We start from the raw sequence: 25,681 nt of genomic DNA, 5'->3' as shown, positions 1-25,681 counted from the left end.
TATCTTTGCGAGTTGGTTTGATTTTTAACCAAATCCCTAATACGGAGTTTATTGCCTTGTCATGTGACTCCTTTTCATCTAAGATAGCCACCACCAAAATAATCTTGACTATTTGAGGGTTCAAATGAGTTGGGTTCAGGTTAGTTGAGATGTCAGATATTATCCAACATTCATTTACCCAGTTAGATTTTGTGAAAGAACAAAGACTGGTTAAATGTCTTAAAAACAAGGGTGTGTGTGTATAATAGTCAATTAAAAGAGTGTTAACATCTAACTGGAAAGGTCAAATGTATTTTGAGAAACTGACTGCAGGTCAATTTATTTTTTCGTGACTTAAATTCCAAAGTTTTAAAACTACAAGCTCTTTGCACTTGTTAATCTCCCAGTTGGAATGCCCTTCCCCCAAACACCCAGATGTCTCAGTCAGGTGTTTACTCCAACGGCATCTCATCTCAGGTGAGGCCTACCATGACCATTCCACTTAAAACTGCTGCCCGGGACTTCCCTGGTGACACAGTGGTTAAGAATCTGCCTGCCAATGCAGGGGACATGGGTTCGAGCCCTGGTGTGGGAAGATCCTACATGCTGCGGAGCAACTAAGCCTGTGCACCACAACTACTGAGCCTGAGCTCTAGAGCCCGCGAGCCACAACTACTGAGCCCTCATGCCACAACTACTGAAGCCCGTGTGCCTAGAGCCCGTGCTCCACAACAAGAGAAGCCACCGCAATGAGAAGCCCGCGCACCACCACAAAGAGTAGCCCCCCACTCAGTGCAACTAGAGAAGGCCTGTGCGCAGCAACGAAGACCCAATGCAGCCCAAAAAATTAAAATAAAATAAATAAATCTTTTTTAAAAAATAAAATAAACTTGCAGCCCAGCCCCAGCCCAGCCAGTGCTCTCCCTAACCCCTTTCTCGGCTCTACTTTCCTCCATAGCACTCATCACCATCTGATACATCACTTAGTCTTGACTTGTTCATCATATCCCTGAAGCATTATGTAAGCATGAGAACAGGGTTTTTGTCTGTCGTCCACTACTGTATCCCTAGCATCTAGAACAATGCCTGGCACTTAATAAGTTTGAGATGAATTAACTAAAACAGGAACAGCAGTTAATGACACTAAGTATATATATCTCCCACAATCCAGGAACCTCACTCCTGGGCATAAGTCCCAGAAAACTCTCACACAGGTCTATAAAAGGACAGAGGCAAGGATATTCACTGCAGAATTATTTGTGCAGTTAGAGAGGCAGGGCAAACCAGGTACCCATCCCTACGGGTGCATAGCTATCTGCCAAATACAATTCAGCAGGCAGAGTTAACAAACTAGGTTTACATATAGCAACACGGCTAGATTCTAAAACCATAGTGCTGAGCTGAAAACTATTTAGGAAACAGGATAAAATCTAGAACACGATGTCATATGTATAAGGAAAAAGCACACACCAGAAAAAGGATGTAGAAGATACAGAAATCGTTCAGCCTTTTTTTTTTAAGAATATTGGGGGGTTTTGTGTGTGATCTGAAAAGGGTTTCAGACAGGTGCATCATTTCCACCTTTCAAGCAAAGCCTGACTGCAGGGCCCAACCCTCAGGCCTATCACTCCTTCCTGAGTACAGAAGCTCTGCCTGTTCAATCCCTGCCAAGATGTGTGAGCAATCCAGGTGCAGAGACAGCCGTGGCAACTCTGAGGATGAGGAGGCCCAAAAGCTTAACAATCACTGGACTGAAAAATGTCTTCCAGAGTCAGCCTTACCTCTGGTAGCAAATGTAAGGTCTAATTACAATCAAAATGTCAAATTATTTGGGGAGATCAAGGAAGTAAAAGGCTAGGAAATGTACTGTCAGTTGCCATGGATGAGAGAAAATCCAATATGTTTTCTTCCAGGTTATTTTGCCCTGGTCTTAGACACACAGAAAACACTCTTATTACTTTTCTTTCAGGAATATGTTATCCAGAAAACAATACTGTAGGCGACTCATCAGGCGACTCATCGTAACTTCAAATTGTAACTTTAAAGAGAATTTTAGTTGAATTTAAATTGTGAGTCTTAAAAGGAAAAAACAAATGCTACATTTTGATAGATAAGATTCATTTCATGAAACATATATAATACATATATAATGCATATACATGTACATATGTGTATCTGTACGATGCATATATATGTATGTAAATACACTATACACATACATACATGCACGTTCTCAGAGCTCCTCACTCAAAATCAAGCAGGACAAGAAGGCTGATGCATAGGAAGCCCTGGTCATTGGCCGAAGTGTTCATGGAGAGGATCAATAAACACATGATGCTTAGAAACGATCTAACCTGTCCTCCGATCCTTCCCCATTTATATTTACTTACTAACTATGGTCCCTATTTTGTATATATGTGAAACTGATTATCCCCACAGCCTCTGACCCTCCCTTGAGCAGAAAACCCACAGACATGCTGTATAAGTCCCTCCTCGTAAGGACAAACTGAAATATAATAAAAATGTAAAAAAGCCCGCAAGTATCCTATTAGGAAATAACATCTTTATTAAATTGCTTTATAAGGGTGTGTTAGTTTCTGCTTTATAACAAAGTGAATCAGTTATATATATACATATGTCCCCATATTTCTTCCCTCTTGCGTCTGCCTCCCCCCTCCCACCCTCCCTATCCCACCCCTCTAGGTGGTAACAAAGCACCGAGCTGATCTCCCTGTGCTATGCGGCTGCTTCCCACTAGCTATCTATTTTACGTTTGGTAGTGTATATATGTCCATGCCACTCTCTCACTTTGTCCCAGCTTACCCTTCCCCCTCCCCATATCCTCAAGTCCATTCTCTAGTAGGTCTGCATCTTTATTCCCGTCTTGCCCCTAAGAGGAAATGAACATGTTTTAAATCACAAGGTAATCAAGTCACCATCAAACTCAGTATTTAAATACCTTTCTGAAAGACACAATGAAAAATAAAAGACACTGACATATACCATTGAATATAATCCAGCAAAGTTGCTCCTGTGGCAAAGCCACCTGCATGATGAGCCTTAAGGAGGACAAGATATGCAGACACCGGGCCACAGATTCTTTATTCTGCAGGTTCATGTCACTGTCACAGACCAGCTGGTAGTTGCAAATATTTCTGCCACTTAAAGCATGAAACTGAAACACATGAGGAAAAGAAAAAGAATATAAATAACGTGTATGCAACTTAGGAAAGCACTTCTTAAAATGTACAAAACTAAAATGGAAACGATTCTTCTTAACTGATTCAATAAATTAGTAGAGGTCAATAGACTGAATGTTTGTGTCCTCCCAAAATTTATATGTTGCAACCTCGCCGTCTGCCATATGGGGACACAGGGGGAATCAGGCCCTTATCAGACACTGAATTTTCCAGCACCCTGATCATGCATTTCCCAGTCTCCAGAACTGTGAGCAATAAATGTTGTTTAAGCCATCCAACCTCTGGATTTTTGTTACAGCAGCCTTATTGGACTAACATATGGAAAGAAACACGGTAAAATAGGTTTCTTCAAAGCATTCATTTAGTTAAGATCACCTTTCCTTGGTCAAAAAAATTTTCAAAAGCAAAAAAAAAGTACAAAATCCTACTTCCAAGAATATAGAATTGAATCAATTTTTGTAAAGCCCCACAATGGCATGTTAACATATTAATTCAGATGTAATTATTACCATTTACACAATTCCTTCAGCAAATGTTTGCTGACCACCTCTGTTTGCCACACGCTAAGCAACAGGGAGTCAAAGATGACGAAGACAAGGCTCTTGACAGAGGGAAAAGTGTTCCAGGCACACACAGTGTTAGGAATGCTTGAGGTGCTTGCTGTGGTCACTGATTTGAAAGTCTTTTTTAAAGTTGGATGAGAAGGTTTAAGATAAATTAGGCTATAGAGGTGGTCCATGGTCAGAACATGGAGAGCTTCCACACCATTGCAAGGAATATGGACTACGGCAAAAGGGCAAATCCAAAGAGCAATGGAGTACAATTATTTGATTTACACTTTAGAAATTAATTCTGACAAAAGTGTGAAAGATGCAAAGCAGATGGAAGACAAAGCTACATGCAGGAGCTAGGAGAGATCAAAGGCCTCTGAGGTTGTCCTGAGAAACCATAATTCAAGAAGAGTCATGTACCACAATGTTCATTGCAGCTCTATTTACAATAGCCAGGACATGGAAGCAACCTAAGTGTCCATGGACAGATAAATGGATAAAGAAGATGTGGCACTTATATACAATGGAATATTACTCAGCCATAAAAAGAAACAAAACTGAGTTATTTGTAGTGAGGTGGATGGACCTAGGGTCTGTCATACAGAGTGAAGTAAGTCAGAAAGAGACAAACAAATACCGTATGCTAACACATATATATGGAATCTAAGAAAAAAAAAAAAAGGTCATGAAGAACCCAGGGGTAAGACGGGAATAAAGACACAGACCTACTAGAAAATGGGCTTGAGGATATGGGGAGGGGAAAGGGTAAGCTGGGACAAAGTAAGAGAGAGGCATGGACGTATACACACTACCAAATGTAAAACAGATAGCTAGTGGGAAGCAGCCGCATAGCACAGGGAGATCAGCTCGGTGCTTTGTTACCACCTAGAGGGGTAGGATAGGGAAGGTGGGAGGGAGGGAGACGCAAGAGGGAAGAGATACGGGCATATATGTATATACATAACTGATTCACTTTGTTATAAAGCAGAAACTAACACACCACTGTAAAGCAATTATACTCCAATAAAGATGTTAAAAAAAAAAAAAAAAAAAGAGCCCTGAAATGGAGCTCTGAAAGGGGGGATAAAAAGAATGGGAAGATTTAAGCCTTGCCTGAGGCAGTGGGTTTAGTGAACAATCAGAAATGAGAGGTAAGAGTCCTCTCCCTGGGATCTGACCTCCAAAGCCCCGACCTGCCCAGGTGGGTGAGCAGACAAGCCTCTCAGCCTGCTGTGTGCTCAGGGTCTTGGTGCTCTGGCTGGGTATCAGGCCTGAGCCTCTGAGGTGGGAGAGCCAAGTTCAGGACACTGGTCCACCAGAGACCTCCCAGCCTCATGTAATAACAAACGGTGAGAAAGTTCTCTCAGAGATTTCCATCTCAATGCTAAGACGCAGCTTCACTCAATGACCAGCAAGCTGCAGGGCTGGACACCCCATGGCAAACAACTAGCAAGACAGGAACACAACCCCACCCATTAGCAGACAGGCTGCCTAAAATCATAATAAGGCCACAGACACCCCAAAACACACCACCAGACACGGTCCTGCCCACCAGAAAGACAAGATCCAGCCTCATCCACCAGAACACAGGCACCAGTCCCCTCCAACGGGAAGCCTACAAAACCCACTGAACCAACCTTACCCACTGGGGGCAGACACCAAAAACAACGGGAACTATGAACCTGCAGCCTGCGAAAAGGAGACACCAAACACGGTAAGTTAAGCAAAACGAGAAGACAGAGAAATACCCAGCAGATGAAGGAGCAAGGTAAAAACCCACCAGACCAAACAAATGAAGAGGAAATAGGCAGCCTACCTGAAAAAGAATTCAGAGTAATGAGAGTAAAGATGATCCAAAATCTTGGAAACAGAATCGAGAAAAAACAAGAAATGTTTAACAAGGATCTAGAGGAACTAAAGAGCAAACAAACAATGATGAACAACACAATAAATGAAATTTAAAATTCTCTAGAAGGAATCAATAGCAGAATAACTGAGGCAGAAGAACAGATAAGTGACCTGTAAGATAAAATAGTGGAAATAACTACTGCAGAGCAGAATAAAGGAAAAAGAATGAAAAGAATTGAGGACAGGCTCAGAGACCTCTGTGACAACATTAAAGGCACCAACATTTGAATTATACGGGTCCCAGAAGAAAAAGAGAAAAAGAAAGGGACTGAGAAAATATTTGAAGAGATTACAGTTGAAAACTTCCCTAATATGGGAAAGGAAATAGTTAAACAAGTCCAGGAAGCACAGAGAGTCCCATACAGGATAAATCCAAGGAGAAACACACCAAGACACATATTAATCAACCTATCAAAAATTAAATACAAAGAAAAAATATTAAAAGCAGCAAGGGAAAAGCAACAAATAACATACAAGGGAATCCCCATAAGGTTAACTGCTGATCTTTCAGCAGAAACTCTGCAAGCCAGAAGGGACTGGCAGGACATATTTAAAGTGATGAAAGGGAAAAACCTACAACCAAGATTACTCTACCCAGCAAGGATCTCATTCAGATTCAACAGAGAAATTAAAACCATTACAGACAAGCAAAAGCTAAGAGAATTCAGCACCACCAAACCAGCTTCACAACAAATGCTAAAGGAACTTCTCTAGGCAGGAAACACAAGAGAAGGAAAAGACCTACAATAACAAACCCAAAACAATTAAGAAAATGGTAACAGGAACATACATATCGATAAATAACTTAAATGTAAATGGAATAAATGCTCCAACCAAAAGACACAGACTGGCTGAATGGATACAAAAATAAGACCCGTATATATGCTGTCTACAAGAGACCCACTTCAGACCTAGGGACACATACAGCCTGAAAGTGAGGGGATGGAAAAAGGTATTCCATGCAAATGGAAATCAAAAGAAAGCTGGAGTAGCAATTCTCATATCAGACAAAATAGACTTTAAAATAGACTATTACAAGGGACAAAGAAGGACACTACATAATGATCATGGGATCAATCCAAGAAGAAGATGTAACAACTATAATATTTATGCACCCAACATAAGAGCACCTCAATACACAAGGCAAATGCTAACAGCCATTAAAATGGACATCGACCAGGGGTTTCCCTGGTGGCGCAGTGGTTGCGAGTCCACCTGCCGATGCAGGGGACACAGGTTCGTGCCCCGGTCTGGGAAGATCCCACATGCCGCGGAGCAGCTAGGCCCATGAGCCATGGCCGCTGAGCCTGCACATCCAGAGCCTGTGCTCTGCAATGGGAGAGGCCATAACAGTGAGAGGCCTGCATACCACAAAAAAAAAAAAAAAAGGGATATCGACAGCAACTCAATCATAGTAGGGGACTTTAAAACCCCACTTTCACCAATGGACAGATCATCCAAAATGAAAATAAATAAAGAAACACAAGCTTTAAATGATACATTGAACAGGATGGACTTAATTGATATTTATAGGACATTCCACCCAAAAACAACAGAATACACTTCTCAAGTGCTCATGGAACATTCTTCAGGATAGATCATATCTTGGGTCTCAAATCAAGCCTTGGTAAATTTAAGAAAACAGAAATCGTATCAAGTATCTTTTCTGACAATGCTATGAGACTAGATATCAATTACGGAAAAAAACTGTAAAAAATATAAACACATGGAGGCTAAACAATACACTACTAAATAACCAAGAGATCACTGAATAAATCAAAGAGAAAATTAAAAAATACCTAGAAACAAATGACAATGAAAACACGACGACCCAAAACCTATGGAATGCAACAAAAGCAGTTCTAAGAGGGAAGTTTATAGCAATACAATCCTACCTCAAGAAACAACAAACATCTCACATAAACAACCTAACCCTACACCTAAAGCAATTAGAGAAAGAAGAACAAAACACCCCAAAGTTAGCAGAAGGAAAGAAATCATAAAGATCAGATCAGAAATAAATAAAAAAGAAATGAAGGAAACAATAGCAAAGATCAATAAAACTAAAAGCTGGTTCTTTGAGAAGATACATGAAATTGATAAACCGTTAGCCAGACTCATCAAGAAAAAAAGGGAGAAGACTCAATTCATCAGAATTAGAAATGAAAAAGGAGAAGTAACAATTGACACTGCAGAAATACAAAGGATTATGAGATTATTACAAGCAACTATATGCCAATAAAAGGGACAAGGAATGGAAGTAATGCACAAATTCTTAGAAATGCACAACCTCCCAAGACTGAACCAGGAAGAAATAGACAATATAAACAGACCAATTACAAGCACTGAAATTGAAACTGTGATTAAAAATCTTCCAACAAACAAAAGCCCAGGACCAGATGGCTTCACAGGCGAATTCTTTCAAACATTTAGAGAAGAGCTAACACCTATCCTTCTCAAACTCTTCCAAAATATAGCAGAGGGAGGAACACTCCCAAACTCATTCTACGAGGCCACCATCACCCTGATGCCAAAACCAAAGATGTCACAAAAAAAGAAAACTACAGGCAAACATCACTGATGAACATAGATGCAAAAATTCTCAACAAAATACTAGCAAAGGGAATACAACAGCACATTAAAAGGATCATACAGCATGATCAAGTGGGGTTTATCCCAGGAATGCAAGGATTCTTCAATATATGTAAATCAATGAATGTGATAAACCATATTAACAAACTGAAGGAGAAAAACCATACGATCATCTCAACAGATGCAGAAAAAACTTTTGACAAAATTCAACATGCATTTATGATAAAAACTCTCCAGAAAGTAGGCATAGCAGGAACTTACCTAAACATAATAAAGGCCATATATGACCAACCCACAGGCAACATCATTCTCCATGGTGAAAAACTGAAACCATTTCCACTAAGATCAGGAACAAGACAAGGCTGCCCACTCTCACCACTATTATTCAACATAGTTTTGGAAGTTTTAGCCACAGCAATCAGAGAAGAACAAGAAATAAAAAGAATCCAAATCAGAAAAGAAGTAAAGCTGTTACTGTTTGCAAATGACATGATACTAAATATAGAGAGAATCCCAAAGATGCTACCAGAAAACTACTAGAGCTAATCAATGAATTTGGTAAAGTAGCAGGACATAAAATTAATGCACAGAATTCTCTTGCATTCCTATACACTAATGATGAAAAATTTGAAAGAGAAATTGAGGAAACACTCCCATTTACTGTTGCAACAAAAAGAATAAAATACCTAGGAGTAAACCTACCTAAGGAGACAAAAGACCTGCATGCAGAAAACTATAAGACACTGATGAAAGAAATTAAAACTGATACAAAGAGATGGAGAGATATACCATGCTCTTGGATTGGAAGAATCAACACTGTGAAAATGACTATACTACCCAAAGCCATCTACAGATTCAATGCAATCCCTATCAAACTACTAATGGCATTTTTCACAGAATTAGAACAAAAAATTTCACAATTTGTATGGAAACATAAAAGACCCTTAACAGCCTAAGTAATCTTGAGAAAGCAAAACAGAGCTGGAGGAATCAGTCTTCCTGACTTCAGACTATACTACAAAGCTACAGTAATCAAGACAGTATGGTGGTGGCACAAAAACAGAAATATACATCAATGGAACAGGATAGAAAGCCCAAAGATAAACTCACACACATATGGTCACCTTATCTTTGATAAAGGAAGCAAGAATATACAATGGAGAAAGAAGTCAGCCTCTTCAGTAAGTGGTGCTAGGAAAACTGGACAGCTATATACAAAAGAATGAAATTGGAACACTCCCTAACACCATACACAAAAATAAACTCAAAATGGATTAAAGACCTAAATGTGAAGCCAGACACCATAAAACTCTTAGTGGAAAACATAGGCAGAACACTCTATGACATACATTACAGAAAGATCCTTTTTGACCCACCTCCTAGAGAAATGGAAATAAAAACAAAAATAAACAAATGGGACCTAATGAAACTTAAAAGCTTTTGCACAGCAAAGGAAACCATAAACAAGACCAAAAGACAACTCTCAGAATGGGAGAAAATATTTGCAAACAAAGCAACTGACAAAGGATTAATCTCCAAAATATACAGGCAGCTCATGCAGCTCAATATCAAAGAAAGAAACAACCCAATCCAAAAATGGGCAGAAGACCTAAATAGACATTTCTCCAAAGAAGATATACAGATTGCCAACACATGAAAGGATGCTCAACATCACTAATCATGAGAGAAATGCAAATCAAAACTACAGTGAGGTATCACCTCACACCAGTCAGAATGGCCAGCATCAAAAAATCTACAAACAGGGCTTCCCTGGTGGCGCAGTGGTTGAGAGTCCGCCTGCCGATGCAGGGGACACAGGTTTGTGCCCCGGTCTGGGAAGATCCCACATGCTGCGGAGCGGCTGGGCCTGTGAGCCATGGCCACTGAGCCTGCGCGTCCGGAGCCTGTGCTCCGCAACAGGAGAGGCCACAACAGTGAGAGGCCCCCGTACCCTCCCAAAAAAAAAAAAAAAAAAAAAAATCTACAAACAATAAATGCTGGAGAGGGTGTGGAGAAAAGCGAACCCTCTTGCACTGTTGGTGGGAATGTAAATTGATACAGCCACTATGGAGAACAGTACGATGGTTCCTTAAAAAACTAAAAATAGAATTACCATATGACCCAGCAATCCCACTACTGGGCATATACCCTGAGAAAACCATAATTCAAAAAGAGTCATATACCACAATGTTCACTGCAGCTCTATTTACAATAGCCAGGACATGGAAGCAACCTAAGTGTCCATCAACAGATGAATGGATAAAGAAGATGTGGTACATATATACAATGGAATATTACTCAGCCATAAAAAGAAACTAAATTATTTGTAGTGTGGTGGATGGACCTAGAGACTGTCATACAGAGTGAAGTAAGTCAGAAAGAGATAAACAAATACCATATGGTAACACATATACATGGAATCTAAAAAAAAAAAAAAATGTTCTGAAGAACCTAGGGGCAGGACGGGAAAAAAAGATGCAGACGTAGAGAATGGACTTGAGGACACGGAAGGGGGAAGGGTAAGCTGGGACGACGTGAGAGAGTGGCATGGACATATATATACTACCTAATGTGAAACAGATAGCTAGTGAGAAGTAGCCACATAGCACAGGGAGATCAGCTCAGTGCTTTGTGACCACCTAGAGGGATGAGATAGGGAGGGTGAGGCAGACACAAGAGGGAGGAGATATGGGAATATATGTTTATGTATAGCTGATTCACTTTATTATACAGCGGAAACTAACACACCATTGTAAAGCAGTTATACTCCAATAAACATGTTTAAAAAAATAAAAAGAAGTGGGAGGTAAAAGAGCAGAGTGGTCTGCAACAGTTTCCTGCTTGGGTTACTGGCTGGAGCCAATTATGGAAGAAAAAAAGATGAGTTCAGTTTTGGACACGACGAGTGTGAGATCTTTATGATGTTAACTGGATAGATGAGTTCAGAAGAGAGATTTTGGCTAGAGAATCATCAGTACTACTGGGAGTGGAGTCTTAGTAACACAAATGAGCCTTACTCTACCAGGCAAGACTTCGTGCTTGGATACATGTAAGCTATTTCTAGCCACCATGTAGTTGGTTTCACAGCTAGGGAGGCTGAGTGGAAATGGAAGCAGAATAATTCAACAGTGTAAGAGAGAGATACGGAAACCTGGATCAGGGTGATACAGGAGGGGCCTTAAAAATTCAAACTTTTCATTCAGCACTCTTCCCAATGGGGCACTGAGATATTACAGTTTATAAGAAATATGGATTTGGTCATTCAGTTGGCCAAAATATATTTCTCATATGTATCTGGTCTTCATCCACAGTCCCTAGCTCTCCGAAAACCCTTGGAATTTCCTAAGTGTTAAGAGTGACAAAGATATGTTCTGCTATGTTCATAAGGTACTTTTGTAAAGTGCCTAAGGATGGAGGTTAGCTGCCTGTGGAGCCAACCATGTGATTAGAGGTTTAGCACTTTCAGTCCCAGCCCCTGACCTCCAGGGAAGGGGGGAGGGGCTGGAAGTTGAATCTATCACCAATGGCCAATGATTCAATCAATCATGCCTATGCTATGAATCCTCCATAAAAACCCAAAAGGATGGGGCTTGGGAAGCTTCCAGGGTGATGAACAGGTGGAGGTGCTGGGAGAGTGGTGTGTCTGCAGAGGCCACTGAAGCCCCGCACCCTTTCCCCACGCCTTGCTCTATGTATCTCTTCCCTCTGGCTGTTGCTGAGTTATATTATATCCTTTTATAATAAACCTGTAATCTAGCAAGTAAAATGTTTCCACGAGTTCTGTGAACCACTGCAGCAAATTATCCGGCCCAAGGAGGGGGTCGCGGGAACCTCTGATTTATAGCCAGTCAGTCAGAATTACAGGTAATGACCTGAGCTTGCAACTGGCATCTGAAGTGGGAGGGGGTGGTTTTGTAAGACTGATCCCTTAACCTGTGGGATCTGACACTGTCTCTGGGTAGATAGTCAGAATAGAGTTGAACTGTAGGACATTCACCTGGTGTCCCAAGAATTATTTGTTGGTATCAGGATGCCCACCCGTCCCCGCCATACAATTTAAGGACCCACTCACATTGCGCAGTATCCTCATTCATGCACCTATGTCACAGGCAAACTGAATGTGCCTTCAAAGATGGTTGATCTTTTCTGCTTATTAAACCACATGTTGTTTCCAAGGCCTAGAATAATCATTAAATTTGGAATAACATAGCCTTGCAGTCAGACTGATTAGGTTCAAACACCAGCTCTGCCCACTGCTTTAAGAGGGCTGGATTTCTCACTCTCCAATAAGCCTCAGTTTCTTCATCTGTAAAAGAGGCATAATAGTACCCGTCTCTTAGGACTGCAATGAGGCTGCAAGATAGCAATTCATGTAATGCATTTAGAAGACTACCTAGCACATGGTAACTGCTCCACCAGTGACTCATTGGTAGCAATTAACATAATAATACTGGTATAGCAGAAAAAAGCATAAAATTTCTTTTGTATCAAAAGATCTGTTTCCTCTCCAGAGCCACTACTTATTATACTGTGTGATTAGCTTTCGTTTTCTCTCTTGTACAATAGGGATAATAACAGTATCTAACTCATAGAGTTATTGTGAGGATCCAATGTTTTCTAAAGTACTTTGTAGACTAAAAGCATTCTACCAATACTAGTTATAATAATAATAATAAATACTGTCTCCTGGATGAATAAGTGATTATAGTGACACAATCTCCAAAGCATCTTTACAAAATTTAATAAGTGCACTTTCTCATCCAGCACAGAAAATATTTATTAAGTAACTTACAGCACACAAGTAAATACCATGCTAAGCAAATGAAAGACATTTAGAAGCTGTCACGTAAAGGACAGACAATTGCATAATCATAAATGGTAGCTATTTTAGCTACTGCTTTCATCTTACCGTATGCGCAGCACTTTTGTCTTCAAAGCCTTTTGGAAAAAAGACGCTTTTGAATTGGTTCACATCTGCTTTATTCTCGTCAAAGTTGATGCTGAACTGCTGAAGATATCTCCCATAGCACTGTAAAAGGGCCAATTTATATTCCTGAAATAAAAAGAGGACTTGATGAAGGTTTCAAAATATCCTTTTGCTTATCATTATTAAAATTAGGTAATATTCATATTATTCTTAATAGTGTCAGTGTTGATTATTACTATTACTGCTATTACTATCACCATGACACCATTGTCACTACTATTTCCAAACACAAACTTAACTGACATTGTGCTTGGCAATGCATGTGCATTATTTCATTTAATTCTCCTCACAACAAGCCAATTATAAAATGAGACCATCATGACCTCAAAGATGGGAATATTCACCAGGGCACTGTGTGTGGTAATAACCTGGATATACTCAAAAACCAAAGGTTTAACCTCAACAGATCATGGTAACCCACAAACTCAGTGAGAGAGGTAGAGGAGTTGTATAACCAGCCCTGCTTCTCTGATACCTCCTAAGCTCCAAAAAAGAAAGAGTAGGAGAGGGCAGAAAGGGAGGGACAAAAGGGGGAAGGAGGGAGAAAAGAAGGGAGGGAGAAAAAAGGAAGGAAGGAAAGAAAGGAGAAGAGAAAAGTGCAGGGGATGAGCTGGCTCATCTGTCGACAGTCTCTTAAATTATATCAGGATGAATCAAAAAAATCTAAGATGCTATGCTTCTTGTTAGTTCTAATTCATGCTTACATTCCAATTACAAAGTCAGATGCCTCATTTCTGAAGCCCACAGGGCACAGTTGACCTGGAGAGTTTCGGGGCGGTGGATGTGAGCAGGGTTTTACATATGACTCAGCTGCAACCCTTTCTCTGCTTCCTCCCCTGCAACTGTGTTTCCAGGAAAAGCAGCTGCCCTGGGTGTGAACTGCCGATTGGGTGACCTCGCCCCTCAGGAGGCACCACAGCCAAACGCTGTTTTGTTTCTATTTCTATTGACTTGTTTGTTACTTGCTAATTAATTCTGAATCTTTTCGCTCTAACTTGATTCACGTAATGAATTCAAATCTAGGTTCAAAACAAGCGTGGTCCAACAAGATGAGTTCTACTGTAACTAAAATAAAACTAGATTCTAGAAACCAAAGTAACCACTCAAGTTTGTTTCCAGGATTACAAATACCTTTACCGGCCCACTTTCCCATCACTGAAAAGTAGTTAAAACCTTTTCTTTGTTCCTCTAAGTAAATCTGTAAATATCTTACCTGAAATATTCTGAATCCTTAGCCACTATCCAACATCAACTTGCTTTATCAACCTGTAAAATGCTCCTTCTTCTTCCCTCCACCCACCTGGATACTCCTCAAACCACCCCAAACTGGGCTGTGTATCACCAGCTTCTTATTATTGAGAAGAAGCATAAAAAATAGGGGGGCACGCCCCTAATTCTGGTCAAAACTATCATTCCACTTCACATGAATATAGCTTACAAGTTGGATCTCACCTGGGGCTTTTTTCTGTGGTTTTCCAAATTCCGTATGGTCCAATTACATGGAGCTAAGATGATTCTCTAATTTCGGCAGCAGAAAATATATCTTAGTGCTTCCTTATGAAAGTTCCTCCACATCTTAGCCTCTATTTGGTAACTTTCCCTCCCAGACCAAAAAGATTCAAGTCCAGAAAATAGAAATGGAGGAGGGAAATGAAGCTGAGAAACTGTAGGTTGAGGAGACTTGAAACTGCCCCCACGGAGTTAACAGAAGCTCATGACAAATAGAAATTCGTAAGCTTGTCTTACAGAACAGATAAGGGAACGGCTTGGAAAGGAAGGAAAGAAAGAAGTTTGTGAACTACCTTCACTGATTAAGCCCGTTGTACTTTTGTTTTGTTTTTCCCTCTTTCTTTTTTCCTCTCTTAAATTACATAACTTTCCAGCTTCACTCAGCTCAGCCGTTTCACAGAAACTTGGAGTCAGCTCTTGCCTACGGCGAGCCGGCTGGGGCTGGTTGGGACCACCGACCCTAAAACTGGGCCTGCGCAGGTGTCCCTTGAATGACCTTTTGACGTCAGAGGCTGGAAAACTCCGCCCTCCGGTCCTGCTAAACGCCTCCATTTTGAATACACAGAAGCACGTAGCCCAGATGCACCTGCGCAGAGCACCGACTACCTCACCGTTTTCCCTACCGCCAGTCATCTTTCCCCGGGCCTAAAACCACTCTGCTTATATCTCGTAAATATCCCAACTCCTTCGCCTTAGGGGAGGCGGATCTGAGACTCGTTCTTCGCTTGGCTGCCTTGTGAATAAACTCTTTCTCTGCTGCAAACCTCAGCGGCTCAGCATTTGGCTCTCTCTGCATGGGGAAAATGGACCTGGCTCGATAACAGACTGAATACTGCTGGTGTCTGGCGTAAAATCACTTTGTATAAAATAACTCTTGGTCCAAGGATCCCACGTGTGCCAAAGGCTCATATTTAATTTGAAATAATTTGGGCCCGTGCCAGACCTTAGGGGGAAAATTCACATTTTCGTTCACTGAAAACCCAGCCATGGTGTGGTCTTACCAAACTAAGTCCATGAATCCACAGCAATCCAATACTTCCGCATTGATATAGAACTAGAAAAAGGGCACAAACTCGGTTGGAATACAACACTGAGCAAGAAACAGGGTATGTATGGAATGACCGCTGTAATTACTGATACGTACAGCAAAATGTAAAGAAGGAGCTGAAAGTCATTAAAACAAGGCACCTGGAAGCAAGCAACATAGCAGCAAGGCCAGGAGCTATGAGAGCTGTCTGCTGGGCAAGGCCAGCCATGTGAAAAACAACAGGAAGTGGTGTCTGGGCTCCTTTGTGTAAGGTAGGAACATGATGACTCAGCATTTCCTGTCGGGCGCCTACCACACCCTCTGTTAACTAGGGGCTGTGCTTATGCTCCGCCAACCGTCTTTCTGTTAAGGAATCTCTCACCTCTGGAGAATCCCAACCACAAAATTTTAGAGTGAACACTTTTTTGGCTACTGTGCCTCATTAAAATTTGTATGTATTCCCTTACATATTTCTAAGAAAAAAAAATCAAATCATGTAAAATAGGAATGGTATCAAAAGGATAATAATTAGGCAAATGAGTTTCATTTGGGCTCTTTCTACTCCGGAGGTACTTACTTTCATTTCACAAAGTCTATCTCCAACCTTCAGAAGCTTTTCGTTGTAATAGGCAGCTGGCAGCCGGGGGGCGTATTTGGTCCAGATATTAAACAAAGAGGTGGCACTGTAAAAATCATAAAGTAAAATGATATCCTCAAAGTCAGCAGGAAACCTAAATTAGCAAGCAATCCTTAAAAACTTACCTTGTGCTCTTTTTTTTAGGTATTCAGGTGGGGTTTTTTATAAATTTATGTATTTTGGGCGCGTTGGGTCTTCGTTGCTCAGCACAGGCTTTCTCTAGTTGCGGCGAGCAGGGATTGGGGACTGTTCTTCGTTGTGGTGCGTGGGGTTCTCATTGCGGTGGCTTCTCGTTGGGGAGCAGGGGCTCTAGGCGCCCGGACTTCAATAGTTGTGGCACACGGGCTTCAGTAGTTGTGGTTCGTGGGCTCTAGAGCGCAGGCTCAGTAGTTGTGGTGCACAGGCTTAGTTGCTCCGCGGCATGTGGGATCTTCCCAGACCACGGCTTGAACCCATGTACCCTGCATTGGCAGGCGGATTCTTAAGCATTGCGCCACCAGGGAAATCCATGCTCTTTTTAATGTGCTTTATTGTTAATGTCTAATTATTGATAAACGTAATTATGGTTAAAAGTATTGTTTCCTTTATACCAAGCACTGATAGTTCTTTATATGCATTTTTAATGATTTTATTTTTTTAATTTTACTATTTTTATTGGGGTATAGTTGATTTATAATATTATATGTTTTAGATGTACAACATAGTGATTCACAATTTTTAAAGGCTATACTCCATTTATAGTTATTATCAAATATTGACTATATTTCCTGTGCTGTACAATATATCCTTGTAGCTTATTTATTTTATACATAGTAGTTTGTACCTCTTAATCCCCTACCTCCATCTTTCCCCTCCCCCCTTCTAGAACAAACCAATAGTTTGTTCTCTATGTCTGGGAGTCTGTTTCTTTTTTGTTATATTCACTAGTTTGTTGTATTTTTTAGATTCCACATATAAGTGATATCATACAGTATTCGTCATTCTCTGTCTGACTTCTTTCACCTAGCATAATGCCCTCCAAGTCTATCCATGTTGTTGCAAATGGCAAGATTTTATTCTTTGTTATGGCTGAGTAATATTCCATTGTGTGTGTGCGCACATGTGTGTGTGTGTGTATCACATCTTCTTTATCCATTCATCTGTTGAAGGACACAGGTTGTTTCCATATCTTAGCTATTATAAATACTGCTGCTATGAACATTGGGACTATACTCTTTGTATGCATTTTTTAAAATTAACTTTATTTTTTAGAGTAGTTCTAAGTCCACAGAAAAACTGAGCAGAAAGTATAGAGATTCCCTGTATACCCCCGTCTCCCGCATAGGCACAGCCTCCTCCATTATCAACATCACCCACCAAAGTGGTACATTTGTTAACAATTAATGAACCTACACTGACACATCATTATCACCCAGTGTCCATAGTTTACATTAGTGTATATCCTTGGTGTTGTCCATTCTATGGGTTTGGACAAATGTATAATGACATGTATCCACCATTGTATCATACAGAGTAGTTTCCCTGCCCTAAAAATCGTCTGTGCTCTGCCTGTTCATCACTCCTTCCCCACTAACCCCAGGCAACCATTGAACTTTTTACTCTCTCCATAGTTTTGCCTTTTTCAAAATGTCATATAGTTGGAATCATATATATGTAGCATTTTCTGATTGGCTTCTTTCACTTAGTAATCTGCATGTAAGATTCACCCATGTTTTTTCCATGGCCTGAGAGCTCATTTTCTTTTAGCATTGAATAATATTCCACTGTCTGTATATACCACAGTTTATCAGTTTACTTACTGAGAGACATCTTGTTTGCATCCTAGTCTTAGCAATTTGAGTAAAGCTACTATTAACATCCATGTGCAGATTTTCATATGGACATAAGTTTTCAACTCCTTTGGGTAAATACCAAGGATCACAACTGCTGGATTATATGGTAAGAGTGTGTTCAGTTTTGTAAGAAAACATCAAGCTGTCTTCAAAAGTGGCTGTACCTCTTTGCATTTCCACCAGCAGTGAATGAGAATTTTCCTATTGACCCACATCCTTGTCAGCATTTGGTGTTCTCATTGTTCTGGATTTTGGTCATTCTAATAGGTGTGTAGTGGCATCTCATTGTTTTAACTTGCATCTTCCTGATAACATACGATTTAGAGCATCTTTTCATATATGTATTTGCCATTTGTATATCTTCCTTGGGTAGATGTCTGTTAAGGTTTTTGGCTCGTTTCTTAAATCAGGTTGTTTGTTTTCCTAACGCTGAGTTTCTAGAGTTCTGTGTATATTTTGGATAGTAGTCCTATCGGATATGTCTTTTGCAAGTATTTTCTCCCAGTCTGTGGCTTGGCTTTCATTCGCTTGACAGTGTCTTTCACAGGGCAGAAATTTTTAATTTTAATGAAGTCCATTTTATCAGTTCTTTCTTTCATGGATTATGCCTTTGGTGTTGTATCTTAAAAGTCATTGCCAAACCCACGGTCATCTAGATTTCTCCTACATTATCTTCTAGGAGTTTTACAGCATACAACATTTAGGTTTGTGATCCATTTTGAGTTAATTTTGGGGAAGGGTGTAAAAGTCTGTGTCTAGATTCAATTTTTCACATGTGCATGTCCAGTTGTTCCAGCACTATTGTTAAAAAGACTGTCTTTGCTCCATTGTATTGCCATTACTCCTTTGTGAAAGACCAGTTGACTATATTTATGTCAGTCTGGGCTCTTTATTCTGTGCCTTTGATCTATTTGTCCATTCTTTTGTCATACCACGCTGTCTTGGTTAGTGTAGCTTTATAGTAAGTCTTGAAGTCAGGTAGTGTCAGTCCTCCAACTTTGTTCTTCTTCAGTATTGTTTTGCCTATTCTGGGTCTTTTGCCAACATGAATATTTTTCATTTCATTTTCATAACAACTGAGATGGGTAATATTAGTATCCAAAATATACAGTTGATGAAACTGAGGCAGGGTGCATCTATGCTCGTAGCCAGTATACTACTGGGCCTTCCAGTCCTCTGGAATATGAACTCCCTGAGGGCAAGGACCTCATGTATATTATTCATTGACCAGCCCCCAAGAGTAGTGAATGTCTAGTATATGTCAGTACTCAATACATACTTGTTGAAAGAATGAATGAATGAATATAAACGACTAGGGAAAATAATTCCTTGTTCTTATTTTTTTTGCTTTTCTATAGAGAGTTCCAGGGTTCAAATACCCAGTCAGTTTAGGGCTATGCTTCCTACATGGTTTCTGATCAGAATTCAAAGGGTAGCAGATCACTGCCTGTTTTGTTCACTCATTTAGTTAATATTTACTCCTTCCCCCTCTCTCAGAAATTATTAATACTTCTAGGAAAAATCCAAATTTCTCTTAGCAGTCGTCCAATCCTATCTCATAAATTTCTAGAAGAGAATGGTGTTATGGACTGAATGTGTGCGTCCCCTCAAAATTCATATGTTGAAGCCCTAATCCACAGTGTAGCTGTACTTGGAGAGGGAGACTCTAAGGCAGTAATTAAGGTTAAATGAGGTCATAAGGGTGGGGCCCTAGTTCACTGGGATTAATCCATTCTAAAAAGAGACACCAGAGAGCTTGTTCTCTCTCTCTCTCTCTCTCTCTCTCTGTCTGTCTCTCTAACCACCTCCCCCCCACAGCCCCATCTCTGTCTCTCTGTGCTTGCACAGAGGAAAGGCTATATGAGAACAAAGTGGACATCTGCAAGCCAGGAAGAGAGCTCTCACTGGAAACTGATCCTGCCAGACCCTTGTCTGGGACTTTTAGCCTCCAGATCTGTGAGAAAACAAATTTCTGTTGCTTAAGCCACCCAGTCTATGGTATTTTGTTAACGGCAGCCCAAACTGACTAATTAGTAATTACTAGTTAGTAATTAGTAGCCCAAGCTGACTAATACATACAGGAAGCTAAACTTAAGGACTGAAGATGGCTCTAGTATCAATATTTACCATGTATATGTTGGGGTATTAATGGAACAACCTCAACAAAAACATGTCAATTAATTCATTCAGGTAATTAAATGATAATGACTGAGTGACAAGGGAAGAGGGGGTACAGGGTACTCCTACCTTCATGGACTGATTAATAATATTTAGGGGTAGGAAAATATATACATGTACCATGTAGTAAATAACCATGCCAAATAAAGAGTGTGGCAAATACAGCCCATAGAAGTTTAAAAAGGTAAATGTGTTTTGCTTTGTTTGTTTGTTTGTTTTACCCTTTTCACGTTCATTTGCTGCTGCATGAAATGCTATAGTATTAGAATAAATATAATGAATCCAAGAAATTCACCAAGTCTTGATAGAATTCTTAAATTATGTAGATGAAAGAGTTAATTCTTCCAAACCTTACAGATGAGATAATGATGAGTAGGTTTGCTACTCATAAAAGAAAAATACCAGCTTCGTTAAATCAATCAAGGTTATATAATAAGAGAATTTTTTTTTAAGTGTACCATAAGTTCAAGTTAAGACTGCTCATTGGGAATGGCTTACATAATAATTGAATACGGAAAATATAATACATACTATGTAATGTACATCATTTAAGAAAAGAATGTTAATATATTTTGGTTTGCTATTTGCTTATAGTTGCTGTTGGAAACTTAGAATTTTCTAAAACAAAAATCATAACTGTATAAACAGAATATCAAAATTTTATGTGCTTATAACAAAAGCATACCTTTAAAATATATCACACTCTAAATATATGACACTGTAAATTTAAGGACATTGCTGATATGATCAAAATCTATATTTTAGGGGCTTCCCTGGTGGTGCAGTGGTTGGGAGTCCACCTGCCGATGCTGGGGACGTGGGTTCGTGCCCCAGTCCGGGAGGATCCCACATGCCATGGAGCGGCTGGGCCCATGAGCCATGGCCTCTGAGCCTGTGCGTCCAGAGTCTGTGCTCCACAGCAGAAGAGGCCACAACAGTGAGAGGCCCACGTTCCGCAAAAAAAAAAAAAACTATATTTTAGATAAAATGAACTTTTATGCTTACAGAAGTTCCTATAGTTATAAAAAGAAACAATTTTGGATTTTAAAAAATAACCATCTGTCAAATACGTTATAAAAGCAGCTCCTACCTCCTGTACTCCTGACTGGTCTCCACATTGCCATCATTGCCCCATTTGGACAAAGTCACCAAAATATTTTAAAACAACAATCACATAAGGTTACTTCTTTGCCAAAAACTAGGCAATGGTCTCCCGTTGCATTTGGAATAAATGCAGACTCTATAAATGGCCTCTAAAACCTTCCACAGCCCTACCTACTCCTCTAATCTCATCTCATACCACTGCACCCACACTCTCCACACTGTGCTAGACAGGCCTCTGTCCATTCCTCCAAAGGCCCCCAACTCTTTCCTGCCAAGATCGTCCCACATGCTTGTTCTCTCTGTTTATCCTCTCTCCTTGCTGGTTGACTGCCAGGCACGGGCTTTCTCTAGTTGTGGCGAGCAGGGGCTACTCTTCATTGCGGTGCGAGGGCTTCTCATTGCAGTGGCTTCTCATTGCAGAGCACAGGCTCTAGGCGCTCGGGCTTCAGCAGTTGTGGCATGCAGGCTCAGCAGTTGTGGCTTGTGGGCTTTAGAGCACAGGCTCAGTAGTTGTGGTGCACGGGCTTGGTTGCTCCGTGGCATGTGGGATCTTCCTGGACCAGGGCTCGAACCCGTGTCCCCTGCATTGGCAGGCAGATTCTTAACCACTGCACCACCAGGGAAGCCCTACTGCCAGCATCCTTCTAATCTCAGCTTAATGTCACCTCCCTCACCATTCCTTTGAAGGCAGGTCTCCACTGTGTTGCCGTTAAGCCTGTGCTCAAGTGTTATCTACTCCAACCACCTTATTGAAAATTGCAACCTCCTGTCTCCCACTCCATAACCCTTCCTCTCTTTTTCTCCCTAGCATTTATCATTTTCTAGGTCACCATAAAATTACTTCTTTTATATGTTTATTGTCTATTTACCCCTCTAGAATATAAGCACCAAGAGAGCAGGGATTTTTGTCTGGTTCATTGCTGTATCCCCAGCACTTAGTGCAATACCTGGCACATATAAGCTCTCAGTAGCTTCTTCATAGCCCTTGTTTGTGTGTTGACTTAGTGACTCATTAAAAGCCTATCTCCCTCTCTCTATGAGCACAGATTCCCATATCTATTTTGTTTATCACTGTATAACCCATGACCTGTGCAGGCCCTGGCATATAGTAGGCACTCAATAAAAAATTATTCTGTAAATAAATGGCTAAATATGTGAGAGGTTAGATGGCAAAGTTCCATGTCAATCCTTAATGTTTGTGACTCTCTGTTTAAAGATGGGGCAGATACTGTACTTACCAGTTGACCCAGGTCTACAATTATTGAGAATGCAAGGGTAATTCTTGAATTCTTTCAATGCCAAATATTCACTGAATGTTCAGTATGTCCCAACCCTCAGGGTAGATGTTAGAGCAATGAAAAAGAGGCTCATCGTCATCAGGGAGCTTACACATTCTAATCAGGGAGATAGACAGTACACAAGAAAAGAAATAAATACAAGTATAAATTGATGGGTGAACCTGCATTTGATATGAAAGGCCACTCTAAGGAGGTAACAACTGAGCTAAGACCTGAAAGAAGAGAAGGAGCCAGATATTTGAAAAGTTAAGAAAAGAACATTTCAGACAAAGGAGGCATCAAATATAAAGTCCCTGGGGTGAGAAACAAGGATCTGTTTCCCTATAAAGTCCTGAGACAGAAGTGAGGGATGAGCTGAGATGAGAGAGGCAGGCAAGGCCAGAGCCTCAGACCCTGGAAGACACCAGAAGTAGTCTTAATTTTAGTCTAAAAGCAAAGGGAAACAAAAGTCTTTAGATAGGGGAGTGGGTGATTTATTTATAAAGGTTACCCTGACTGCTATGTGAAGGATAGATTTGAGACTCAAGTAGCTGCAGGGAAAATTGGAGGTGGTGATGGTTTGAACTGGAATGTTGGTAGTGGAGATGGGAAGATAAACTGCTATCTAAGTCACCAAAACAGAAACATTTTCAATATAAATATATGTAGCTTAGCTACGTAATGTGCTTTCCTTAGTCAATTCTTGGTTCTCATCTTACTTGGCCCATCAGCATGATTTGCCACAGTTGATTGATCATTCCTTCCTTCTTAAAACACTTTCTCTACTTGGCTTCCAGGACACCACACACTTACTGGTTTTCCTCTACCTCTTTAGCTACTCCTTCTTAGTCTCTGCCAGTTTCTTCTTATCTTCCCAACTTGTCAATGTTGGAGGGCCCCAGGGTTAAGTCCATGGACCCTCCTCTTCTCCATCTACACTCACGCCCTTAGCTATTCCATCAAATGTCAAAGCTTAAATATCATCAATATGCTGATGAATCCCAGTGTACTTCTCCTCTGACCTCCAGACTCAAATGTCCAACTACCTACATAATAACTCTGCCTGGATGGTGAATTACATCTCAATCTTAATATATCTAAAAACTAAACTCTTCATCTCCCTCACTTCTGCCCGAAACCTGTCCTTTCCACAGTCACAATCCCACCCCAGGACCTTTACACTTGCCATTCTCCCTGTGTGGCCGACTCTTTCTACAGAAATCCTCATCACTTACTACCATAACATCTTCTCATCTTTCTCAAAGGTCACTTTTCCTGACTTTCCTTGATCATGCTCCCTGCCATCCCACTTTAAATTATAACACCCATCTGATATCCTCATCTTCCTCCCTGCTCTAGTTTTCTCCCTAGCACTTATCTCCTTGTAAAATAATTTCCTTACATATTGGTTTAGTGGCTGTCTGTAGTCACAAAAATACATGCTCCATGAGGCTATGAATTTGTATATCTTTTAACTTGATGTTTTCCTAGTTCCTGGAATAGAACCTGATATTTAGGAGGTGCTCAATAAATATGTAGTTAAAAGCATGAATGAATAATGAACATAAGTTAAAACTATTTCTTCATATTAAATACATGGATGAAAAATATAAGATGAAGCTATTGGCTATTCTGGTATTCTTTGCCGCTTGTCTACACTTCTGGCTGTTCAGTTTGCAGTGTGTTTTGACTGGGAAAGAAAGATGGTAACACAAACAGGAAAGAACCTTAAAAACAGGTAGTCTGCAGTTCAAGATAACAACATGGTGATAGAATCCAAAAAAAGGCAAACGTGCAAAATGAGTCACAAAATCAAGGAAGTCACTGTGATCCTAGTAACAATATAAAAAGGAATAAAGTACAAATGTTCACAGAATGACATACTTCATGGCATCAAGAATTAACTTTTTCATGAACCTGAGCTACCTCAAAGTTATTCCTTTTCCTCCATATACAAAAGTGTACCCACAACATGGAAAGTTGTGAAAACTGTGAGTGAGCCAAAAATTTATTGGCATGGATTAGCAATTAGAAGACACTCAGAAACAGAAATGGCGAGTTATGAAACATTTCTTTGTTGATTTTTATTCTGACCCGAGCAGGAAGCCAAGATACATTTACCAGGAATTAAGGATTGTAATAGCGATGAGTCTCCACTTCTTAAACTTTGTTTATATCTCCAGGGCCCTTTGGCCAAGTTCTGAATCCGCAACACTGACCCAGCTCCGGGACCACCACCTGCATCCTCAAAAGCATCACCTCCTTTGGCCCCGGGAGTTGCCCTTCTCCAGACAGCGCCCGCCCCAGAGCCCTGCCTCTGCTTACCAACGCCGGTGGAACTCATGCTCCTGTTCCTCCGTTGTAGCTAAAGCCGTCTTTCTCTTCATAAAGCCTAGCAACTCCTGGATCTCCTTCTCACAGGAGGCCAGGAGTGGGTTTTTAGCGTCCAGCGGCCCATAAAACACTGCGAGGGGCAACAAGTCCTCGCGGCAGGTCGAGCGAGTCTGTGGGCTGAGAGAGCTCGCCTTTGACTCCACGGGTAACTTTGAGATCGCAGTCGAGGTCGGGGGCGGGGTCGGCGGCGGTCCTGGCGGCGACACAGATGTGGGAGACACGTTGGATGGAGAGGTCGAACAGGTGCCTTGCGCCGCCATGTTGACCAGACCCGGGCCTGACCAAGAGTGTGTGTACACGCGGTTGCCTGGCGACGGTCTCGTGGCAACCAGGCATCCCACGCGCTCTCGGGAAAACACAGCGGCCCCTGGAGGGCAAAGGAAGAAAAAACCCGGTCCAGAAAGCAATGTTGCTCCTGAGGTGCTTTTGCTCTCTGGCTCATCGCTGTATGAGATGAGAAAGGAGAGAAGGTTCTGGGCAGAGAGCGAATAGGAGTGCCAGAAACT

The 25,681-nt window shown here is 40.8% G+C and overlaps 1 protein-coding gene across 1 annotated transcript in view; it reads right to left on the bottom strand.

The window, feature by feature from the left end:
• Positions 1-25,450, bottom strand: part of CFAP54 (cilia and flagella associated protein 54) — a gene marked incomplete at its 3' end in the record, with an annotated part of 303,390 nt that extends 277,940 nt beyond the window's left edge. Inside the window, exons 1-4 of the mRNA XM_082850839.1 lie at positions 25,107-25,450; positions 16,331-16,436; positions 13,140-13,283; positions 2,983-3,154 (exon numbers count right to left, since the gene is read on the bottom strand). Of these exons, the coding sequence (XP_082706965.1) occupies positions 2,983-3,154; positions 13,140-13,283; positions 16,331-16,436; positions 25,107-25,435 (751 nt within the window). The 5' untranslated portion in view covers positions 25,436-25,450. The remainder of the gene's footprint in view (positions 1-2,982; positions 3,155-13,139; positions 13,284-16,330; positions 16,437-25,106) is intronic.
• Positions 25,451-25,681: the final 231 nt, after the last annotated feature.

The sequence above is a fragment of the Leucopleurus acutus genome (genome assembly GCF_964270905.1).
Source record: "Leucopleurus acutus genome assembly, chromosome: 11".
In the NCBI taxonomy this organism is placed as follows: domain Eukaryota; kingdom Metazoa; phylum Chordata; class Mammalia; order Artiodactyla; family Delphinidae; genus Leucopleurus; species Leucopleurus acutus.
Note: the sequence above shows the minus strand (reverse complement) of the source record. Positions and strands in the feature narration are given on the sequence as shown.